This window comes from Hippocampus bargibanti, linkage group LG19 (genome assembly GCF_051943395.1).
Source record: "Hippocampus bargibanti isolate YZ-2025 linkage group LG19, ASM5194339v1, whole genome shotgun sequence".
Classification (NCBI taxonomy): domain Eukaryota; kingdom Metazoa; phylum Chordata; class Actinopteri; order Syngnathiformes; family Syngnathidae; genus Hippocampus; species Hippocampus bargibanti.
Window position 1 is genome coordinate 6,995,792 of NC_142752.1, and position 25,234 is coordinate 7,021,025.

At 41.2% G+C, this 25,234-nt stretch overlaps 2 protein-coding genes across 3 annotated transcripts in view; both read left to right on the top strand.

Moving 5' to 3' along the window:
• The window catches only part of foxo3b (forkhead box O3b), a 39,400-nt gene extending 36,015 nt beyond the window's left edge, over positions 1-3,385 (top strand). The window contains exon 3 of the mRNA XM_089021558.1: positions 304-3,385. The gene's annotated coding sequence lies outside the window, so the exon portion shown is untranslated. The remainder of the gene's footprint in view (positions 1-303) is intronic.
• Positions 3,386-6,826: 3,441 nt separating this feature from the next.
• On the top strand, positions 6,827-24,844 carry armc2 (armadillo repeat containing 2). 2 transcript variants are annotated; one of them, XM_089021353.1, is made up of 18 exons: positions 6,827-7,177; positions 7,275-7,679; positions 7,755-7,827; positions 8,066-8,225; positions 8,320-8,449; positions 10,716-10,783; positions 11,113-11,214; positions 15,053-15,240; positions 15,779-15,881; positions 15,978-16,192; positions 17,045-17,190; positions 17,270-17,369; positions 19,473-19,758; positions 19,846-19,968; positions 20,063-20,176; positions 22,129-22,261; positions 22,997-23,154; positions 23,286-24,844. In XM_089021353.1, exons 2-18 carry the CDS (start codon positions 7,462-7,464, stop codon positions 23,411-23,413), a joined length of 2,445 nt encoding a protein of 814 aa, XP_088877479.1. In that variant the 5' UTR covers positions 6,827-7,177; positions 7,275-7,461; the 3' UTR covers positions 23,414-24,844. The 2 variants fall into 2 exon arrangements, with proteins under 2 accessions (XP_088877479.1, XP_088877478.1); XM_089021352.1 differs by having other exon boundaries at positions 6,828-7,177; positions 8,063-8,225.
• The last annotated feature ends 390 nt before the right edge of the window (positions 24,845-25,234 follow it).

Below are 25,234 nucleotides of genomic sequence, written 5' to 3' on the forward strand. Positions count from 1 at the left end.
CACGACTTCTTCTACAGGGGGAAATGGAGTCAATGGCTGCTGCCAGTAGTTGAAAAATCTGTTGTGGCTCAATATTACGTCACGTATAAGGAGCAGGGTCCTCTTTTGAAGAAAATCAAGGCTTTTGGGTGCACCTTATACACCAGAAAATACGGTAGTGTAGTTGACTGATTTCAAAACGAGTAATCTATTCATTTGTCGCGAAAAAGCAATAATTTGGGGCTTACACTGTCAGAATAACTGAAGCAAGTTTGACAGCTCTATTTTAACATCATAATAATTTTTTTCTTCTTCCCTCCGCAGGTCTGAACCGCGTATCACAAGAGCAAGTGTGAGACACACACCCGTTTTTTTTGCCAACGCCAACCATCAGTACAACATTGAACACCAATTTTGTGTTTACACAACAAACATTCGTCTCGGAGTGGGGGGGGGGGGAGATCTGCTGGAAATTTAAGTGATCGAACCCCCTGGAAAGAACCTTCTCTCAACAACAACAAAAATAAAAAATCTTGAATGATTCAAGTTTTCTTGTGTTTAAGGCTCTCAAAGACACGTTGCTCATCAGTTGGGACGACAAGGATGAATAATCTCTAATCTTGTGGATGAGCCCTAAAACTCATCCAGTGCATTTTGTTTTTCCTCTGGGATGTTATATCCCCCCTCCCCACACACACCCCTTCCGTGAGTTTTTTTTAATGTTCAATGTTTGTTATCGGGATTTTTCCGTTACGTGAAATAGAGCGCTTCGTGTGTGTGCACTTCACCACTATTGCCGCACACTTCCTACAAATGGCTTGAACAGAAATGTTTCCGTGATTTTTTTTGTTGTTGAAAGCAGCGGTAAACAAGAAATACATAAATAAATATTTAAAAAAAATACAAAATATTAAGAAGAAAATTTCAATTGTGGGTATTTGTACAGTATGAGCTTTTAAATTTGTTATCACAGCATACTATGTAGCAAAAAAAAAGTGAATCTATGTGTTCTATCGATGTGAACATTACCACAGCATTACAGGTGCTACGTAAAAACAGTGTTGAATCTTGTCCTCGGAGCACCTCGTGCTAGTTTATTTTGTTTCGTTTCGAATTTTGTTCCGTTTTTGACCCTTGACCTGCAAAAAAAAAAATGTGCTGCAGGTATAAGTTGACCCTGTGCATGACGGGGGAGAGGTTTGGTTTGATGGGAGTAGGTGCTCATTCCTCCAGAAGCCATTTTGTTCTCCTCCGGCAAAACAATAAGCTGTGTGTGTGTGTGTCTTCTGTACGTTGCCAAAAATTACTTGAATCAAGCAGCAGGATATGCTGGCAGCCAAAATCACAGCACTCGTATGCACGACACGTTTAAACACACACACATATACAAACAGATACATTTAAAGACATACAGTGTGTCGCGCTGTTGTCATTTAGCTTGATGGGATTTTTTTTTAATGGTGCATGTATAGAAACACTCAGGGGGCGGGAAGCAGGTAGGGTGGGAGTGTATTTAGATTAAACTAAACATTTCCTATGTGAAGTTTGTAACCTGTGAACAATTGAGTGCCATCGAAGTCGATTGTGTCCAATTGTGAAATGAAACATCAGAAATCATAAAACCTTTATTTGTCCCACAATGGGGAAATTTGCATGAACCGTTATTAACTCATTTACTGCCAGAAAGGTGCGAAAATGTGTCCAATGCAATGCCAGGGTTTTTGTCATTGTCACTTGAATTCCAGGACCCACAGAATATTGAGTTTTAGGACGACATAAACATTCAATGCTGCGTAAGAAACCATAGACTTTCAGAAAAAAAAAGTAATTCCTAAATTATGTGGATCTGGAGTTATCTGAGTTTGAAATGGGGCCACCTGTATAAAATACAATAGAATACATATATATTCATTTGTATAGCTGCAACAAAGCGCTAACATGGACAAAAGGCAAATGATGCCCCCTCGTGGAAGGGAAAAACATTGCCGGAGGTCTGAACAGCACTTTATCAGCACCCAAGCATCAAAAAACAACACCCGAACAAATTCGGGAATGGCGCTTGACGTCGTATTTTCAATTCCCATATAAATTCGTGAATGGCAGTGAATGAGTTAACATGGAAGGGTGAAAAAGAAAATGGCCATTTGAGGGGAATGACTATGCTAATTATGCTCGAGGATTTTGTCATTGCACCAACCCGCGAAGAAAAACCGTGGGCTTGTTTGCATGGGAATTTTGCGTGTCATTTTTTATCTTTTTTTTGCGTGGGCATGTCAAAAAAAGTTTTAATCCCATTTACGTCTGACATTTTTCATATGGAATTTGAGGGGTTTTCTGTCTCAAAATAATTGACATTTATTATTGTAAAATGTTCAGCATGGCCCGAAAACTCAAACATCCTAATGTCAATTTATTATAGTATGTAATTTACTCCACTACTTTGCGTCAACCCGACTGTCATTTTGTGTCATTTTGATGTTTTCCTGCATTTTGAGCTCCGTGTTGTGTTACCGATCGCATTTACTCACCCGTCGTCGATTTCCCTCGTCGTACTTGACCCTGGATACCTCGCCTAGGTCGAGTTGAAGAAACGTTCCGACGCGCCAGGTAGAAAGGGAACGCCGTTGCCAGCAAACGTATAATCTTGAAGCGGATTATGTAACCCTTGTCGTAGCATTCAGATCCAGAGGCCCTGAGGTGAAGGGGAAAGTGACATGAAGGTGTATATTAATGTACAGATGTGTATATATACATTTATATATGAAAATCTATATAAATATAACGCCAAGGCAAGAGGAGTGTGGAAGTTGTAACCACTCGACTCATTGCGATGGTGCCGTCCTTCTTTTGACAGCGATTCGAATTCAAAGACGACACCCGCAAGTGTTACACAAAGCAGTGTTTGTATTTGTGAAATCAGCAGCACTTGAACCATCCTCTGACTTAATGGCGCTGGTTATTGTGTATTAAAATATTTTAAAAAACTCCTGTGTTCACAGTTTTTCTGTTTTGGATGTTGTCGAAACTGCGAAAGCGTCTGAATTTGAATACACTGACTGTACAACATGGAAGGAGGAAATTTGCTTGGGTTGCTGAAGCAATTTATTTTTTCTGCTTCGGTCGTTTCTCCTTCCAGAATCAACTGCAGTGAACATTTAAAGAAAAAAAAGGAGAAAAAAAATCAAAAGATAAGACCACTAAAAAAATTGTAATCACCTCGTTTGTACTTTTGTAAAAAGGTTCCCTTCCTTTATGCCCTCTGTCCAACTTTGTCCCGTATTATTAATCTTCTGGATGGTGATGTTAGTGGGTATTCTTCCTGTGTTCTCATTCTTTTCAACCCTGGAACTGTAATCTAGTTTGTATAAGAAACGGTGCACATGTAATAAAGCTTGGTGAGGCTCCACATGCTCGTTGTTCCGTCTTTTTGTCAGCGTTTCCTTTTACGTGACGAAAACAGCGCAGTTTACAAAACACCGTATTTTACACCCGTCAGAGTACAATACTGAAAGCATTAGGGCCAGGTTGAAATATATATACTTTTAGAGATAGGGTATGATTCGGAGAACAAAGTCGCCAATTAAGGTCGTAAGCCAAGGTATCACAGTATAAGGCGCACCCTTTGATAAAACATTGATTGCACCGCCTAAGGTGCATACATTAGAAGCCATTATAGTTGCTGCGGTAATGTTATACATCCACTAGATGGAGCTACGCTAGAGGAATACAATACAATACAATACAATACAGTTTTTCTTTTTAAGGCTTCATAATTGAAGCTTGAATAAGAAGTCGCTTTGCTTTTTTTTTTTTTTTTTTTAAAGGGGTTTCTGGATGTCTGCTCTTGTTGAGCGAAGCCTTCCACAAACAAACATTGTGTAAGAGGATTTCCAGGAACGTGAGAGGAACATGGAGTCTTTCTCATGGTGTAACACACACCACCCCCATCCCCGGCCCAAACACACACACACCAAAGTGATTTATCTTTTGAGTTGAATAGGAGATGCAATGAAAAGTACCAAAAAAAAGCAGTCAGCTTGTGAATCAACATGAAACGGACGCGATATTGCCCTTTTCATTGCTTGCACTGTGAGTCTTTTGTGTGACTTTCCAACACTCTCTCCCACATTCGCTCTCACATGATGAGTCGACAACCACGAGTTAAGCAACATGGCCAATCTCAAACGGTACACAAATATACAATTGATAGCAAACCACAATTTATTCATCCTTATACTCCAAATCAGAGTTTATTTTTCCTCTGGCTGCATTTGAGTGGAGTGATCCAGAGAAACCAAAGGCTATGAGAGCTATAAAATAATCGCTATTTTTATATCATACTACTCATATACCATATTTCTCAAAATGTTGGTGCTGTTGGACAGTCTGCGACTGGATGGATGCATGGCTTGAGGAGAAGAACTGTCGGGGCTTGGAATTGAAGCGGATTTACGTGCGACGGGAGATGTGAGGCAATCTCTTTTGATCAATGGATGCAACCGTTTCATGTTTGCTTTCAACATTTAGCTTGTAGCAGACGTGCAAATTTCAACATGACATCCCTGATCCACTCTTATCCAACAAAGAACTGCTTCATGCAACAAAGCCGGTGCACAAAGTGTTTAAGATTAAATGACTGTATATTTTGTGTTGTGTCACATTATTTTTTTTAATCATTTGACTTCAAAATGGCGCGGTGACAATGGCTGCCTTTACAGCAGCTCCTGTATTTTGTTTGTCTACTTCTTCATTTTCTTTCCTCTTCCTTCCATAACTCTGCTGCTGTGAAATGTAAATTTCTCCACTGCTAGACTAATCAAGGCTAATTCAATCCAATCCAAATACACACCCGCTGCGCAGCTGCAATGTAAATGGCATGGCAATTTCCGTCATTCTACACAGAGGATAAAGACTATATGACAGTAAGTATTGTCGGACTACATGAGTTGCTGCACTGGAAAGTTCGGGTTTAAGATCCTTGCGGACAAGTTATTTCACGTAAAGCTAGCGGACTGTAAGGCTCAACTATAAAGTGATTTGAAATACAAATCATGCGGTGTGTATCTACGGTTATCTATCGTTTATTTATCCGCCCATCCATCTGAGTGATTTGTTTCTCTTGAAGCCTTGACAACTGAGTCAGTGGCGTGTTTGAGCTACGAGTGGCGTGCACGCGCGCGCTAGATTGCTGCAGTGGGATGATGTCATCAGAGTATCGGCTAACTGTAACGGAGCGCAGTGGAGCGTGCCGATTGCGCGCCATGTTCACGGCAGACAAAATGACACATTTTGCTCCACGGGAGTATGTTTCCCATGCTCGCCAATCTCCCCCTTCATGTCGGAACATTGCTTTCATCAGGAGTGGCGACGTGCAAGGATGCGACAGGGGTGAAGTGTGACAAAATGACAAAAATACAGCGTGTGCGGGGGAAGTGAGAAATGCTGGCGTGTGTCAGAAGGTGACATGTAAAATAACCGCGTGATGAGCTGCTTCTGCGTGTTGGAGTTTGTATAATGCACTGGGAAGAAAAAAAAACATCTATTTCCACAGATTCTTTGGCTTGAAGGCCTCGGGGTTTTCAGAGAAAGCAAATTTTTGTTTTGTTTTTTTAAAAGGTCATTCTTGGTTCACAGACATGATACATACACAAATGTGTTATTTGCTGATGAACTTCTGGAAGGTGTGCCATTTTAGGATTTGTATGTATCGGTTGGCTCAGACTTGATGATTGGGTGTGTTATTTATTTAGGGAAATGAACAGCTCTCTGCAAATGAAGGCTCAACATTTATCCCCAGCAGGAGAGAAAATAAAAAAAGGAGTTTTCATTTCAGTTCGTGAATATTGTTGCTGGGCACGCAAAGGCTTTTAAAATCTGACACACACCTTTGTTATTGGACTAGATTGGATGGGATTAACATTTTTTTGTCTCGCAGTGGAGAAATGATCATTTCACAGCAGCAAAGTGATGAAAGTAAGAGGAAAGGAAGAAGTCAAAATACAAAATACAGGAGCTGATGTCAAGGCAGTGACTCTGGCGCCGCCATCTTGAACTCTAAACAACAAAAAAAGTATATAACAAATAATGTGACACGACACAAAAGACAGTTCTAGATGAAAGAGGAGAGGATCAAAGAGTCCTTTTCACCAGTGGATCAGGGATGTGATGGTGACATTTGCACTTCTGCTACAAGCTAAATGTTGAAAGCAAACACGAAGCTGTAGCATCCATTGACGAAAAGAGATTGTCTCACATTTCCTGTCCCATGTAAATCCGCTTCAATTCCAAGCCGCGACAGTTCTTCTCCTCAAGCCATGCATCCATCCAGCCGCAGACTGTCAGATTTTTGTTTAAATATGCCGTTTAGACATCTCGGGACGGCGTCTAAGTCTAGCTGCAGTATTGTATTTTTTTCTCCAATATTGGTCCCGCACTCAATTTGCTTTAAAGTGTACAAACTACGTCAAATCAACAAATAAATGCATTATTATGTCTTTCTGTCTAACTTAAAATACTGTTCAGTTAGTGTACTGGGTTTGGACTGCGGCACATTTTGAAAACATTTTTGGTCATGTCAATTCATGCAACTGATTAAAATAATGCTGATATATTTTTGTGTCCACGCATGAATTTTATGTGATGGACACAATGAGGCCAAATTGGCATTTCTTGGTCAGTACTTTTGCATGTAGCATGCCAAACTCAGATCGCGTAATCAACAGCTGTCAGCAAAATGCAGGTTGGACAGATCTTAATTCAATTAAATCTCTGCCAAACTTGAGCCTTTAACAAAGGCATATATTTTCATATCTCGTCGCTGCACCGTCTTTCATTTCCCGTTCACATAAGTGAAACTAGACGATGCAATTTCAATACCACTTTTACCTGGAATTCGACAGCTGGAGCTGACACGACTCGTGTCGCGTGATGACGTCATGACAGCGTCGAATAATGATGACGATTTTGCACAACAGTTGAAGCCAAATTGCAGGTTCACAGCGGAATATTTTGTTTGGATTCTCCTCGGATTTTACTAAAATGACATTGCATGCAAACCAACGTGAAGCTCGTGCGTATAAAAATAGATTTTACTCCATGAACTTTGAGAGCGTCATATTTTTGTAGGCATGTACGATGTTATGGTTATTGGAAGACTATGTTTTTTAAAGTGCTGAAACAAATGTCCTCGACATGGACGGTAAGTATTTAATATCCTCCAAACATTGTGTTTATATTATATCATAAAAACCACACAATCGGCCGTCTCTCCCCGTTTGTTATGCTCGCTACCACAGCAACATCCGGTCGCCATGGAGACGCAGCACCGCGGGACTCCTCGTTCGCTCGCCGTCCTCCGTTCCACCATAAAACCAACCTCTCTCCCTTAAGCAAGCCATGTTAGAAACGTAAATATAAACGGGGTTTAATCATGAAGACAAAACGGAGCTAATTCATCAGGTGAGCAGAGGTCACGTCGGCCAAATGGGCTCCACGGAGAGGAAATACGAGTTGTGTGGGCCTTTTTTGCCGAGAAGGCACCCCTCGTTGAAGACGAGTGCAGAGATAGTGGGGGAAGCGAGAAGGATTCTCCGAGCTCAGACAACACAGAGACCTTATACTCCAAGAGATGCAAACAGGCAGTTGTTTGCAAGAAGCTCCGTTTGTGCAGACCATGGCAGTAGACCACCTTCCACCTTCAGGTATATCTTCCACTTATTTTTGTGTCACCAAATCTGCCATATAAAACAGATTTACACTTTTATTTCGCATGGCAGTCTTAACGCAACCAATTTTGACATCGGAGATTCCAGACCAAGTTCAGGGGCTCGCCTATCTCCGTTGGAACATGTAAGTGAACCGCTCACCTCGTCACCGAGTTGAATAATGCAACGAGAAGTGTCCTTCATAGTGTCTCATTGTGACCATCCCGCAACCTCAAGGCGCTGCCACTTGATCCGATCAAAAATCAATGGCTTCTGTTCTCAGAATTTTTAAACAATCTTCAATTTCTGCCACCCAAAAAAAAAATTGAACCTTCAACCTTTGCTAAAAAGAAATCCTGACATTGTTGTTTCCATTCCAGAAGACCAAGAATGCATTTCACTGCAATGATGACATTACAAAGTCATCTCCCAAGCCTCCCGCCGACCCGTTGGACACGAGAAGGGCGTTGGTGCGAACACGGGCGCGTCTCTTAAGGGCGACACCTCTCACCACATTGCCTCCGTTAGCTGCGCACGCAGATGGTAAGGAACATCTCTGACCCCAATTTACATTTTCTGCGTCCGGACAAAAAGTTGCTTTCAGCAAACCATAGACGCCTTTTTTTTCTGTGTGTAGCGTCGCAAGAACGATCACATCAAGACACGGCGAAAAAACCACTACATGCCAAAGCTTTTGTCTCTGGAGACCACAAGGAGGCATTTGCCGCATCTCACTTCTGTATGCCGCGTAGAAGTCAAACGGAAAGGTACTTCCTACCATCAACTTGTCATCCCCATGGTGAAGACAAGATTTACGGGCGGCTATTACGAGAAGGCGAGAGGACGAAGGGGGACATAACTCTGCTCTGTTCCAATCCATTCACATATTGATTGGGACCCGTGTGGGAGTACTAACAATAAAACACGTTTCGCATCAAATCTCGGATCGTCGCCTGAGGCGTAGACCAAAAAGGGTACAGCAACCCTTTACAGAATAGACAGAAAGAAATGATCATTTATAGATTATTTAGTCGCTCGAGTTACACACATCTGGCCTTTATCGCCGATTTTGCCCGTTATATCTATATACAGTAAAGTCTCGTTATATCGATATTCTCGGAAAAAATATCGATATAACCGGACTATCGATATATCCGATCCTGCGGCATGTAAATTTTCTCCTTGCGTTCATAGAAATAGTATCGTAATAAGCAGTACTATCGATATAACGAGACTTTACTGTATTTACCATTTATTTAACTAATTCACTGCCATTTACAAATTAATTCGGGAATTTAAAATATGGCGTAGAGCGGCATTCCCGAATTTGTTCAGGTTTTGTTTTTTCTTGCTTGGGTGCAGATAAAGCGCTGTCCAAAGCCTTTTCCTTCCATAAGGGGCAGCATTGCCCTTTTTTCCATGTTTGAGCTTTGTTCCAGCTTCGGCTGTTGTTAATAATAATACATTTCATTTGTAAACACCTTTCAAAATTCTCAAGGTCACTTTACAGTCAATGGATACAAAGCGCATAATAAATGAATATTGCATTGTATTTTGGACAGCTGCCCTCATTTCAAGCACATATAACTCCAGACCCGTATAATTTTGGAAATAACTTTTTTTTTATGAAAGAAGAGAGTCTAAGGCACAGGTATCAAAGTCAAGGCCCCGGGGGCCAAATCTGGCCCACCACATCATTTTATTCGGCCCGCAAAAACAAATCAAACATGTTAAGTTATGTGATTCTTGCTGAAGTCCGAAGCAAAATTTCAATTTGTCGTATCTAAACCACAATAATAGTCATTATTCTTGAGTTCAAATTTGAAAACGAGTTATTCATTAATTTGTTGAGCATTCTGTATGTAATATGTGGAGGAGATGAAATATTCTAAAGATTTCCCCAAATTCTTGAGAGGAAACTGCAACTACAATGCGGCCAGCAGCAAAAAAATGAGTTTGACACCCCACGTCTAAGGTTTCTTACGCTGCATTGAATGTTTATGTAGTCCTAAAAATCAATATTCTATGGGTCCTGGAATTTGAGTGACAATGACAAAAACCCTGGCACTGGACTGGACACCTTTTTGCACATGCCTGGCAGTGAATGAGTTAACGACCAGGACAGTCTTGAAATTTCCCAGCTTTTTGCAAGGTGTCGCGCCAGCTCGGATAAGCTTCATCCCACGCTGCGGTGACCCTGAACGGGATAAGCACATATAAGGAAGGGCCGGACGGATGATAGGCTGGGAGGAATCACATGTGAATCTGCTTCTTTGCATTGTCAAGTTTGCAAAGTTTTGCGCTAAACACTCTTGGGCGAGGCACTAATCGACGCAGATAGAAAACATCCAATAAGATGTCATTTTTTATGGCTCCAAATGGCTCTCTTATTCGATTTGAATGCCCATTTGACGCTTCATGCGTCATATAGCTTCTGCACGCTGTTGCCGGGCTCCAAGACGGAGATGAGGTCATGTCTCCTAGAATGGCCGTATCACACAAAGAGGCCCCCGCTGATGGAACCTGTAATCCTATCACAGACCGTTGGCTCCTAACATGCGCTTTGTGAACATGCCAAATGCGTGTACAATGACACAAGTAGTCATCATCCGCATGGATGTGTTTTATATAATAATAATACAAGTATTTATGGGATATATTGAGCATCATCCGTTATGTTATTTCCTGCAAAAACTGCAGGCGGCCCTTCGGCATGAGAAAACACAAACAGCCTTGGCAGAGTTCAGGTCTTACTTCCTGTCTGTTGGAGATTGAGGTCTCTGATGCATGCAGGCGTGTAGACATAAAACATTCACGCACACGGAGGTCAGGCTGAGAAAAAAAACCACTCACGCAATCCCCTCAAGCTCCAAGTCATTCGAGTGCATGTTGGGGAAAGCAATTTTGGTGCAAGGGGGACACCAAGTGGTAGTATTCAGTAGCAAAAAAACGGTGTTCAAATTGAGCATTTTTTATTGTTCTGAATGTCCCAGTGCCTAATGCATGATTCTTTTCCCCTGTTGTGCCAAACAGCCGACTATCCCAGTCCAGCATCGATGCCAGAATCGGAAACGACGAGGTCAGAGCGCAGCAGAGAACAGGTTCGTAGACATGGCATCAATGAAACAGTCAATTACACTTGACTGTTACAGCATCAGCACTAATGGCGTCTTTAATCCGTTATCGCTGTCATAATTGTCAAATTGCCCTTCAGAGCAATGTGCAAAACTCTACCTCTAGGCATACACAACCTAATTCAAATTATAAAAAGCATCCATGGGAGCTTCACAGCCAATGGTGACCTTTCGCTGGCTCCATCAATCTTCCCGCCGCTTTATTTTTGGGATAGTGAATTTGTGAACCGAGTAGAAACGTTTTGCGCCTGGGCTCATTTACACCTCTGTGCTCTCCGCATCTCTCTTCTCATCAGATTTGGGCGGGAGTGGAAAGAATAACACAAACGCAGGTGCAGACTGGCGGTGGGATACCATAGCGCCTCTTCTCAGGCAGCTAAGAGATGCGGCAGACGGTGGTAAGAGTGACACAGAAAGGAAATGCTATGAATGGCAAATGCGATGACATGACTTGGGGCTTTAGCAGCAAAGTTATATCAAGATAAAGGAAAACAAAAATAAGGTCACAAAAAAAATCCACTCAGCATGATGCAGTCTGCCATTCTCGACTTCAACCTGTCACATTTAGCAATGTGGGGGTGGTGGTGGACCCCCAAAAATCAGCTAGGAGGGTTTATTTGACACATTGTATTACATAAAGTCAGCCGGAACAAAAATCTCAAACAAAATAGTCACCAGAGCAAAAAAGTCCAAAGTAGTAAACAAACCCATGAGTAAAACACGACAAGACAAAACTAACCTGACAGGGCGAAACAATGACCCAACCCTGAATGGTCATGCCGGGAGTCCTTTTAACTGCTACTGATTAAAATGACCAACACCTGTGCAGCTGCTGGCCGGGCTCGACAGTGCCACCCGTTGGTCGCAAACCAAAACGCGACACAACCGCATTTAAAATACTTCAACACTGTACAAATTTAATTTAAAAAGTTCAAATATTAAATATTCAGTCTGCCCGACACCTTGTGAATTAATGCGTGCAAAATTGAAGCATTAAATAAGTACCCCAATCCTTAGTTTCAATGCAGAGAACACTTATCATTGTACTTTACTTCAAAAGCAAGGAACAAGCTCCACCCTTTCTCTTTCCTCTGCAACCAGTTTGGAATTGTGCGATTGTGCCGCTCTGTTTAGTTTCCAAGAAAAGGGAGGATGTTATTTCACGGCTAATGTTTTATTTATGGGACAGATTTGTCCTCAAGTGCACCGATCAGTAGAGGACAAAGTGTGACGTATGTGCGGGCGCGGGTCCCTGATGGCGGCACGGAACAGGGCCCAGACGTTTCGGAGCGACATCTGGTCATTGTCCAAGTAGTTTCTCAAAAGCGAGTTGGAAACAGATCGGAATCGTCTGCACCGCGAAGGGCTGACAGGGCAGTGAGGAGGAAGACATTTTCTCAGCTTGCAATCAACTTTGAAGCGTACTTGAGATTAACTCATTCACTGCCATACAATGTGCAAAAATGTGTCTACTCCAGTGCCAGGGTTTTTGTCATTTTCACTTAAAGGACAACCGACGTCACTTTTTTTGTTTCTTAACTCACATCAGAAAAAACGTTTTATAGCATCTAAAATACCCAAAACACGCAGTATGATATTTTTATTCAAATGCAAAACACCAATAAAAATGACTTAAAGTGTCCAAAATCTGCAAAAAAATTGAGCTGCGAATTGGGCATTTTCAGAAAGTCCCGCCCCCAGTTTGTGACGTCACGCCAAGACGTCTCGCATTGCTTGAGAATCAAAACAATGGCTTCAGATTCGGAGAATATGCTTTCTTGTTACACCTCCAGTTATGAATATGATTCAAATAGTTCTGAAGAGGAAAGCATACATGTTTGCAATTGATTAAAGAATTTATTTGTGCCATTTTGAGGCAACATTGGGGAGAAATGATCACCAGAAAAGAGGCACAAAATGGCGACCTCCTGTGGCCACCTCCGTTTCCACAGGCTGATAAATTCCTTATATGGAGCTTGGACACCCTCTTCTGGCGGCTTTTGGGTGCAACACAAGATTTTCAGGCCAAACAATACAGCAAAATACATTGATGTGATGGAAGGACTGCTACAATGTGTCTTTTTTTCGGTCAGGGGGCGTTCCTTTAGTGACGTCACGTACGTACTCGTCACAAACTCAAAAACAAGACTTCCTGAATATTCAGCGCGAGTCTTAAAACATAAAATATAGCTATATGCGGTGGAATCTTTGTAAAATACGCTCAGTAGAAGTCATTTGAAGCCATTTTACAAATTATGGACAAAACTTGTCCGGAGACGTCGGTTATCCTTTAAATTCCAGAACCCACAGAATATTGAGTTTTAGGACTACATAACCATTCAATGCAGCGTCAGAAACCTTAGACTCTTCTTTCATCAGAAAAAAAGTTAATTCCTGAATTATATGGGTCTGGAGTAATAGATTAGATCAGATTAGATTAGATTTTATTATATAACAGTAGATTAGCCTTTATTAGTCTCGCAGTAGAGAATTTTACATTGTACAGCAGCAAAGTGATGAAAGCAAGAGGAACGGAAAAGTAGATAAACAAAATATGGGAGCTGCTGTAAAGACAGCCATTGTTGAGGCGCCATCTAGAAGTAAAAAAAAAAAAAAAAATACAGTGACAAAAGATTTGACACAAAAGACACAGACAACATTCAATCCTAAGCACTTTCTGCACCCTCTTTGTCACATGAAATAGTTCTAAATTAAAGAGGAGAGGATCAAAGCATCCTTTTCACCAGTGGATCTGAGACGTCATGGTGAAATGTGCACGTCTGCTATAAGCTAAGTTTTGAAAGCAAACACGAAGCTGTAGCATCCATTGATGAAAAGAGATTGTCTCACATCTCCTGTCCCATGTCAATCCGCTTCAATTCCAAGCCACGACAGTTCCACATACTATCGATAATATGAGGTGCAAGTGGGGGGGATAAATTCAGGAATGGCAGTGAATGAGTTAGTAATGTATTATTACTATTATTATTATTATAATTATACCTACTTTTTCAACCTCTTTTTAAAAATTATATTTATTCTAATTCGTCAGATTTGTTAACAACATTCCACTTGTAGATGCTTACTCACTGCTTTTGGAGCGTGCCATGTAATCCAGATGACCCGATGGTGCACCACACAGACACAAACGATATCGCCGCCGATAATCGGCAGTCTAATCTCCCAGACCAGATGTCCGTTCCACATGGTTCCACCGAGCATTCGGAGTGCTGGAACATACAAATAGGAAGGGGAAAAAAAGGAAATTGAAGAAGCTAAGTCTGGATGAATGAACAAGGAATCCCATAAACACATTCCGAAACCAACAATAACAACAAAAAAAGGACACATTTTCATGACAAGAGTAGTAGCAGATACCGCGACCCTTAAAGGACAACCGAAGTCACTTTTTTGTTTCCTGACATCAGAAAAACGTTTTATAGCATCTAAAATACCGAAAACACACAGTATGATATTTTTATGCAAATGCAAAACACCAATAAAAATGACTTAAAGTGTCCAAAAGCTGCAAAAAATTGAGCCGCGAATTGGACATTTGCAGAAAGTCCCGCCCCCAGTTTGTGATATCACGCCAAGACGTCTTGCATTGCTGGAGAATCAAAACAACAGCTTCAGATTCGGAGAATATGCTTTCTTGTTACACATCCAGTTATGAATATGATTCAAATAGTTCTGAAGAGGAAAGCATACATGTTTGCAATCGATTAAAGAATTTATTCTGTGCCATTTTGAGCCAACATTGGGGGTAAATGTCTCACCCAAAAAGAGGCAGAAGAAAATGGTGACCTCTTGTAGACATGACAGTGTATTGCGTTTCCACAGGCTGATAAATTCCTTATATGGAGCTTCGACGCCCTCTTCTGGCGCAACACGAGGTTTTCAGACCAAACAAGCGTTGACGTGATGGAAGGACTGCGACAATGTGTCCTTTTTTTCAGTCAGGGGCGTTCCTTCAGTGATGTGACGTGAGGACTCGTCACCAACTCAAAAACAAGACTTCCGGAATATTCAGCACAAGTCTTAAAACGTAAAATATAGCTATATGCGGTGGAATCTTTGTAAAATACGCTCAGTAGAAGTCATTAGAAGCCATTTTACAAATTATGGATACAACTTGTCCGGAGACGTCGGTTGTCTTTTAATTTTATCCCCCCCCCCCCCCCCCCCCCCCCACACACACACACACACACCACCCCATCCCTGACAATTCTCCAGACAGCTGCGAGGCCTCACTGGACCATGTATGTGACTTGTGTGTTGCTCTCCACGACGCCTTGGAGGAGGCGGCCATGTTGGGCCCTCAGCGCTGTAAAAGGCGCTCCAATATACTGAGAACGCTCTTCCAACTCATCGACCTCAACTCCCCGCGCCTCCACATGCATGTCTCCGAGATGTGTCTCGCCGTGAGTGTTCCGTAGATCGATTGTTAACTCATTCACTGCCAGATGATGTGCAAAAAATGCCAAGGTTTTTGTCATTCTCACTCAAATTGCAGAACCCACAGAATATTGAGTTTTAGGACTGCATAAACATTCAATGAAGTGGACAAAATCTTAGATTATGTTCTTTCATCAGAAAAAAAGAGTTAATTCATAAGTTATATGAGTTTGGAGTTATCTGAGCTTGAAATGGGGGCGGCTGTACAATATACAATACAAAACTGATTTGTGTAGCTCTTTAACAGCTGAAGCTGTAACAAAGCGCTAACATGGACAAAAGGCAAATTCTGCCCCCTCGTGGAAATGAAAAAAAAACATTACCAGATGTCTGACCAGTGCTTTATCAGCACCCCCGCAAGAAAAACTAAATCCCGAACAAATTCGGGAATGGCGCTACACGTCACACTTTTCAATTCCCGAATAAATTCATAAATGGCAGCGAATGAGTTTTAAAAAAAGTGACCTCTGACCTCATCGTTTCTGATTTTTTTTCTCCCCTCAGTTACACGTCAGCGGTAGCAACCTGCTCAACATCTGCAAGCTTATCTTCCAGGTCAGTCGCAGTGAAGCCAATGACGTCCTCTTCCAGAATAACTCGGTCCTAGGTGAACAAACTTCTTTCTCAGGATCACAAAATGTCCAAAGCTGCCGTACTTTGTGGATTTTAAGCAAAGATGCGGTGTTTTACGACTTCTGTCTAGACTTACTGCTTGCGATGCTGTTACGCGAAGATCCGACGATGTGCGGCGAAGCGCTATTTTACAGCGCCGGCACGCTGAAACTTCTCTCAGGAAACGTTGCCATTGTCCATCTTCTATTGGAAAAAGATTACATCAGTATTGCTCATAACTTCATCCGGAAGCTCTGCAGGGTGGATGGTGACCACATGACCATTGCTGGACACATTCTCGTCCAGGTATCGTCTTTCCTTGTCATTTTAATGAAGTTAAGTGGAAGGGCTTACTTTTAACTCATTCACTGCCAGATGATGTGTACAAATGTGCCCACTCCAGTGCTAGGGTTTTTGTCCTTTTCACTTGAATTCCAGGACGCACAGAATATTGAGTTTTAGGACTATGGGGGCGGGACTTTCTGAAAATCAGTTTTGAGCTGATTTGTGGCAGATTTTGGACACTTTAAGTCATCTTTATTGGTGTTTTGCATTTGACTAAAAATATCGGCCTGCGTGTTTTGGGTATTTTAGATGCTAAAAATGTTTTTCTGATGTCAGGAAACAAAAAAAAAATTGTGTCAGTTGTCCTTTAACTCATTCACTGCCAGACATGTGCAAAAATGTGTCCACCCCAGTGCCAGGGTTTTTGTCATTGTCACCCAAATTCCAGGACCCACAGAATATTGAATTTTAGGATTACATAAACATTCAATGCAGCGTAAGAAACATTAGACTCTTTTCTTTCATCAGAAAAACAGTTAATTCCTAAATTATATGGGTCTGGAGTTATATGAGCTTGAAATGAGGGCAGCTGTCCCAAATACAATGCAAAACATACATATTGGTTTATAAATGCTGCCCCCTCGTGGGAGGGAAAACATTCCTAGAGGCCATGGCCAGCGCTTTTTCGTCACCCAAGCATAAATAAAAAATAAAACCCGAACAAATCCGGGAATGGCGCTCTGTCATATTTTCAATTCCCAAATAAATTTGTGAATGGCAGTGAATGAGTCCACGACCAAAAAAAAAAAATCAGAACAAATGTCTTACCTAAGCTTGAATCTTTCCCATCTCTTGACCTTTGACCTCTGGCAGTTAACCGCCACCCTGAGAAATCTGGCCGACCACACCAAGGCCCGTCCCTTCTTTGTCTCCCACTCCCTGATGTCAGATCTCTGCTTGGTACTACAACGCTATCACCAGGACCAAGACGTGTGCACCAATGTTTCAAGAATCTACAGGTTGGGGGAGGGGGGGGGAAGGCTTTTTCATTGAATGAGGCCGAGGTTTGAGTCAAGAACTTGTTTTTCTTCTCCTTAGTAAACTCTCCTCGTACGGGGATTGCTGCCTCGCTCTGGCGCAAACCCCCGACTGCTACCAACTATTTTTAGAACACTTGAGCAAACACCACCAAAAACAGGTGAGTCAGTGGGTGTCCTCCGAGGGTTTAGCGACCACAAATGAGCTTGCTTGTTAATCTGCACATCGCCTTGTTTACAAACGGCGTGTCCCAAGCACATTTATGGGACATTACATCTGTGTGTGTGTGTGATGGCCTTTCGCCGCTCTGTAATGTGCGTGTGGACATGTAATTAATCCCCAGATCAGATAAAATGACTCAGGCAAAAAAAAAAAGCTGAGTGGAAAACTGAACCAGACAAAGGTGAGCTTCAGTTGAGGCCAGTCGAGACATGATCCATTCACGAACAGGAATAAGAATAGCATAAATGACCCCCCAACTTCACCCCTCTTATATAAGCATTCATTCGTGGCTGAGAGGGTGTTAATGTTTTCTCACGCACACACACACACACACACACACACACACACACACACACACACACACACACACACACACACACACACACACACACACACACACACACACACACACACACACACACACACACACACACACAGGCACAATTTTGAGAGGACGGTCTGTCCTGTTCTGATACCGGTGTTGCTGCACGTTCACGATGGCTGATGGGTTGGACATAAGAGGCGTACCTGCTCACCATTTGACCAACCGGGACACTTTTGTGATTGGACACCTAAATGGAGGAAAGGAGATGGAGCTCATTTTCCTATATTTTGCATATACCGCCATAATTATTTTTGAAAGCTAAAATCAATACGAAAAATGACTTAACCCCCCTCCCCCATTTTTTTTTGTTTTTAAAGTCTAAATTATAACTACCGTAATTATAAGAAACAAAAAACTGTCATGGCGGCCCAGTAGTTGAGTAGTTAGCACGCCAGCTTCGCAGTGCATAGCTCGCGAGTTCAAGTTCCTCCCTGTGTGGAGTATTTTTGTTCTCCCCGGGCCTGTGTGGGTTTTCTGCGGATTCTCCTGTTTTCTCCCACATTCCAAAAACATGCATGGTAGGCAGATTGAACACACTAAATTTTCCCTGGGTGTGAGTGTGGATGGTTATTTGTCTCTGTGTGCCCTGCGATTTGCTGGCGACCAATTCAGGGTGTCCCCCGGTGCCCAAAGACAGCTGGGATAGGCTCCAGCCCCACCCCTAATGCGAATGAAACGGTCTGGAAAATGGATGAAAAAAATACCATCATATCCCTTTTTACAACAATGATAGAGACTGGTGGCGTCACAGAAATATTGACAAGTGCTCATCGCTGTTTATCGGAGAATAACAAGGTCAAATTCTCTTGACCTTTGTAGGGTTAATCGGGCAAAAGTAAGATATGCATTGTAAATATAATAAATATTTATAATAACAGCAACAATAACAAAAAAAGGAAATGATGAACCATGTTGGAGTGATGATTCACTGCATTTCCTCTCTTTTAGCTAGCTAGCTTTCTATCTATTTGAGTTACTTCCGGGTTGAGTGAACACTGGCGCATGTGGTTGCCGCTGCTCACCCACAGAAAAACCTATCCTGTGACTGTAAAGTGACCGTGAGAGTTTTGAAAGGCGCTTATAAATGAAATACAATGCAATACAATACAAAAATATTAATTATTTCGCTTCACTTGATCAAATAATTGATACAATACAGACGCTCCCCAACTTACGAACGAGATAGTTTCCGAATGGTCATTCATAAGGTGAATTCGTTCGTAAGTTGCTTCAGTGCTATATTTTGTATGGAATGTATAAGACTTATATGTATGTTTGAGGCTTGTATAAGTAACCTGTATCGGTTTGTACAGAAAAATAAACATTTGATAAAATATATGCTCTAGAAAGATATGTACATGTACAACTGGAGAGAATACTACATATGTTACTACGAAAATGGTCGTACGTACCGTTGTTCGTAACTCGAATGTTTCTAAGTATGAAAGTGTCTTTACATCTTCATTTACATATATGGCGCGTTAACAACAGCTGAAGCTGTAACAAAGCGCTTAACATGGACAACTCTCATATACGGAAAAATAAAGCAGTCACAAAGATAGTAGAAAGTTTAGTTGAGAGAACTCCCCAATTTCCATCAAAACATGTTCCGCCACATTTATCGCACGCTTTATTTTCGTTTGTGGCGGCGCAAAGGACCTGGTGGTGCGTCTCCTCTTCACGCTGGGCAACCTGACAGCCAAGGACAACGAGGCGCGCCAGCAGCTCTTCCGCTGCGAGGCCTCCGTGGATACCCTCCTGCGGCTGTACGACGACTATCAGCTGAGGGAGGAGGAGCCAACGCCCATGGCGAGCCGCCGGGAGGCCGAGGACGTGCTGGTAAAGCTGGTCCGGGTGCTGGCTAATATGTGCATCCATGAGGACGTTGGCGCCGCACTGGCTAGCAACACCACTTGCGTCCAGCTGTTGATGGAGACGCTGGGTGAGAAATGTGATGGAGGGCGGATGTTTTGAAATGAGAATCTAAACCAAGATGTTCTTGAGCACCTTTCACCATGTGATGTCACAGAGCTGAGGTCGGTGGAGGAAAGCGAGGAGCTCACGGTGAACGTGGCAGCCGCCATCAACAACCTGACGTTCTACCACAAAGAAAGCGCAGTGCTCAGACGTAGCCAGCTGGCCATCGCCCGGTGTAAGAACCACCACACTTTAAAAGAATGAAGGAGACCTAAAAATGCAAAAAAATGAAAAATATAGTAAAGTCATCTTTTTTCCTCTCACCCAAGTGATGCTGAAGTTGATGCTCAGCTCCAACATGGCCGCCATGCTGGAGGCCACGCGAGTCTACGGGAACTTGTCGCAGTCCAAAGATATGCGGGATTTTATCATGCAGAACAAAGGTTCATGATCAACACGTTCAGCAATACCTTTCATTGAAAAATTTATGAGTAGTCACTGTTTTTGTCCACTCCAGTGCCAGGGTTTTTGTCATTGCCACTCAAATTCCAGAACCGACAGAATATTGAATTTTAGGATTACATAAACATTCAATGCAGCGTAAGAAACATTAGACTCTTTTCTTTCATCAGAAAAAGAGGTAATTCCTAAATTATATGGGTCTGTAGTTATATGAGTTTGAAATGAGGGTGGCTGCCCAAAATACAATGCAATACATACAGATTGGTTTATATAGCGCTTTAACAACAGCTTAAGCTAAAACAAAGCGCTAACATGGAAAAAGGGAAATGCAGCCCCCTTTTGAGAGGAAATCATTGCCAGAGGCCGTGGCTAGCACTTTATCAGCACCCAAGCATGAAAAAAAAAACGGAATAAATTCGTGAATGGGGCTCCACGTCATATTTTCAATTCCCGAATACATTCGTGAATGGCAGTGAATGAGTTAAACAGGCTTCATACAGTTACTTTATTGTCTTTGCTGTTAAACGCAAAAGGTCGAGTTAATATTTGACCAGTTATTGATGAGCCAAACCGTGAATAGTTTCACAGAGCATTCACTGAGCTATTTTTTTTTTTACAATTGAACTGTCTAAAAAACAGTTCAATTGTCATTAACTTTTTTTTTTGCTCACCTGCGTTGACTCAGACGAATGAAGATGAAACATGTTGCTTTGCTCTTAGAGTTGCAAACCTTGTTTTATGTCTGAACGTTTTCATTTGGGAGTTTGCAATGGAACGCAAGGTCGACTGGAAAGCAGCAGCTGGATAACGTCACCTCGCCAGCTGGATTCAATTATGTTGTACCTGAAAAAAAAAAAAAACACGGTATTTGTTGGATTTAAAAGCGATTTGGATTACAAATGCAATACTCCCTCTGCATTAAAAAAAATTGAAGTGTTTTAAAAATGAAAAAAAAAAAAGTCCGCAAAGTTCAAATAACATATCAATGACCAAGTCACGTGACTTAAAGGACAACCGACGTCTCCGGACAAGTTGTGTCCATAATTTGTAAAATGGCTTCAAATGACTTCGACTGAGCGTATTTTACAAAGATTCCACTGCATATAGCGATATTTTACTTTTTAAGACTTGCGCTGAATATTCCGGAAGTCTTGTTTTTTAGTTGGTTCCGAGTCCTCACGTCACGTCACTGAAGGAACGCCCCTGACCGAGAAAGGACACATTGTATCACGTCAATGCATTTTGCGGTACTTTGTTTGCTCTGAAAACTTCGTGTAGATCCGTGTTGATGGCGATATTAGAAGGAAAATACATAAATAATGCGATGGTGAATCGTTGTGTGTTGCACCGAGCATCTATTTGATATTCGCTGACAAACATTCTAAGGGAACAAATCAGCCGGTTTCTACGGAGCTTTGTCGCCATCTTCTGCCTCTTTTTGGTGCTACATTTCCCCTCCACCCAGATACCTCAAAATGACACGGAATAAATTCTTTAATCGATTGCAAACATGTATGCTTTCCTCTTCAGAACTATTCGAATTAATTTTGATTCTCGAGCAAGGCAAGACGTCTTGGCGTTACACCACGAACAAGGGGGCGGGACCTTCCGAAACTGGCCACTTCCGGTTTCAATTTTTTGCAGTTTCAGTTTCAGTTTTCAGTCATTTTTATTGGTGTTTTGCATTTGACTAAAAATATCATAGTGCGTGTTTTGGGTATTTTAGATGCTATAAAACTTTTTCTGGTGCCAGTTTGGAAACAAAAAAGTCACGTCGGTTGTCCTTTAAGTGCAGCATCTCTGCATGATGACACCGTCAAGGTACCACTACAATGCCAAAAAAAAAAATAATAATAATAATAATCATCATCAGCACACACTCTCAATATGCTAATTTTAACTGTAAACAATACTGCTGACCTCACCTTCTCAGTCCACAGGTTTGTGGTGACACTGTTGGACTCCAAGAACCCGGACGTTTGCTTCTCTGCCTGTGGGGTTCTGACCAACCTGGCGCTGGATCCTTCCAACAGAGCCAGTCTCTCCCTTGAAGGAGCTGCAAACAAGTAAGCATTTGAAGTAGGACCACTTGTGGTCCTGGGGAAGCCATTTTTTGTTCATACTCTAAAGGAGATATTTGTAAAGTTTGGTAGGGCTCCCTCTTGTGGTATGCCGCTGCTTAACTACAGTTCTATTGTATTTAACATTTAATTATAATACTAATTTAATATATTGTCATTGTTTACAGCAAATGTAAGTAAAACATGTTATAAGCAACATATTTTTAGGTCCCTTTAATCATTCACTGCCATTCACAAATTTATCCGTGATTTGAAAATATGACGTAGAACGCCATTCCCGAATTTGTTCTGGTTGTGGTTTTTCTTGTTTGGGTGCCGATAAAGCGCTGGCCATGGCCTCTGGCAATGTTTTTTTTTTCCCTTTCCACGTCCAGGCGTAGCATTGCCTTTTTTTCCCCATATTAGCGCTTTGTTCCAGCTTCAACTGTTGTTAAAGCACTATATAAACTAATATGTATGTATTGCATTGTATTTTGGACAGCCACCCTCACTTCAAGCTCATATAACTCCAGACCCATATAATTTAGGAATTAACATTTTTTTTTCTGATGAAAGAAGAACGTCTAAGGTTTTTTACGCTGCATTAAATGTTTATGTAGTCCTAAAACTCGAGTGACAATGACAAAAACCCTGGCACTAGTGTGTACACATTTTTTGCACGTCTGGCAGTGAATGAGTTAAAAAAATCTGCCAATCCGTGTATGTGTGCGCTTATTTCAGGCTGACAGATTGCCTAAGAGACCTTGGAGCAGGTGACTGGCAGCTGTCGACTCAACTATGTCAAGCCTTGTGGAACATGAGCAGCGGAGGCGGACCCGAGAAGCCTGTGGAGGCGCAGGACAGCGAGCCGCTACTCGACATCCTCACATCCTATTTGGGTTAGTCGGGGTTATCGCAATGCATTATGGGAGAATGGAAATATTTTTCTTGACCTCCCATCATGCACTGCTGCTGCATTTTGCCACTATCATATTACCCCCCCTCACTGTTATTCATCAACCCCCTTCAGATGAACAAGAGGTCCTCAAGTGGATGGAAGATGAGGAATACCACAAGGCATTATGGGAGTTGGAGTTCCGACCTGTTGCACAGAAACTTTATCATAGCTGGTCAATGAAAAGCGAAGAACAAATATAAGATATGTACTCTACTTCATGTATTTTAAATCCCATCATCATGTGACTTATAGAGCACTTTAAAGTCCATCCTCATATATCTTTACAACACTTTTGCACATTTATATCTTTTTGGTTTTGCAAGCCCGAGTTTGATGAGCTGCTTCAATCTCCTTCTGTCAGCAACATTAACTCATTCACTGCCAGGTTTTTTGTCATTGTCACTTGAATTCCAGGACCAACAGAATATTAAGTTTTAGGACTACATAAACATTCAATACAGCGTTATAAATAATAATAATGCAGTTCATTTCCAAGCGCCTTCCAAAACTCTCAAGGTCACTTTACAGTCACAGGATAAGTTTTTCTTTGGGTGAGCAGCGGCAGCCACACGCACCAGCGTTCACTCAACCCGGAAGTAACTCAAAACACAGAAAGCTAGCTAACTACCTAATAAATAGCCAGACAGCTAATAGATTAACTGGTAGATAACTCAATAAATAAATATAGTAAACGAAATTAAAAAAAATATAGTAAACGAAAAATAAATACATCAATGAATGAAATACATAATAAAAAATAAATCAGTTGATAAATAAATACATTAATAACTAAATAAAATAAAATGAATCAATACATAAATAAATAAATAGATAAATAATTAGATAAATATTACTGGTAGATAAATAAATACAACAAATACATAAATAAATAATGAATAAATACACAAATAAACCAGTAAGTAAATAAATAAGTAACCGAAAATTAAATAAATATAAAATAATAAATACAATTCAAAAATAAAAATTAATAAACCAGTAGATAAATAATAAAAATAAACAAACAAATACATAAATAAACAGATAAATACATAACAAAATTAATAAACCCTAGACTTTCTTCTTTCATCAGAAAAAAGCAGTTAATTCCTAAATGATATGGGTCTGGAGTTATGAGCTTGAAATGAGGGCACCTGTCCAAAATAGAATGCAATACATACATATTGGTTTATGTAGCGCTTGAAGAACGGCTGAAGCTGGAACAAAGCGCGAACAAGGAAAAAAAGTAAAATGCTGCCCCTTTGTGGAAAAGAAAAACATAGCCAGAGGCCATGGCCAGCGCTTTATCAGTACCCAAGCATGAAAAAACTAAATCCGAACAAATCCGACAATGGCGCTCTACATCATATTTTCAATTCCCGAATAAATTTGTGAATGAGTTAATGCGACAACAAATAAAAAGCACATACTAAACAAACACTGCTGTCGCTTCTCGAAGCCTTTTATTATTTTTATCATCATCAGTATTCAATTTACACAGACAATAAAAGGAGGAAGGAAGGAGGCAGTGCATACAAATTAGCCCAACCAACCAGAACAGCATTTTCAAAGTCACATGGTTGTTAACATCAACACATATAAGGAACAGCACTTCACGTATCAGGATTGAAGGGGGAAAAAAACATCTTATTGAAACATTACTCGCGATATAAAGTATTAGGTGGCTTTTTTATGTATTTATTTAATAGATTTTGGGGTGATATGGTGATTGTGCTGGTGATGATGTCACGATACTCAATAAGAGAGTCTTTCAAGTATAAAATATCTTTTTTTTTTGTTCCTAAATGATTGTTTCTCATTGTATTGTAACAGAGGGAAACAGGATGAGCTCCTCTATAGTTCAAACTGAATTGAGCACTCGCGATGTGAAGCACAACACCACCAATGGCAGCGCATGTGCGCCCCATCGGCGTGAAGTTGATGTGCATTCCTGGTGAGACATTTAGCGAGATGTCACCAAATATGTTTTTAAAATGCTCAATGTAACCAAATATGTTTAGAAT

Excerpts from the sequence above, each read along its gene's own strand:
- armc2 (XM_089021352.1), top strand. The coding sequence starts at position 7,462 with ATGGGCTCCACGGAGAGGAAATACGAGTTGTGTGGGCCTTTTTTGCCG. Across the intron at positions 7,680-7,754 it reads AGACCACCTTCCACCTTCAG|TCTTAACGCAACCAATTTTG; the intron begins GTATATCTTCCA and ends TTCGCATGGCAG. Across the intron at positions 19,969-20,062 it reads CCAGCTGGCCATCGCCCGGT|TGATGCTGAAGTTGATGCTC; the intron begins GTAAGAACCACC and ends CTCTCACCCAAG.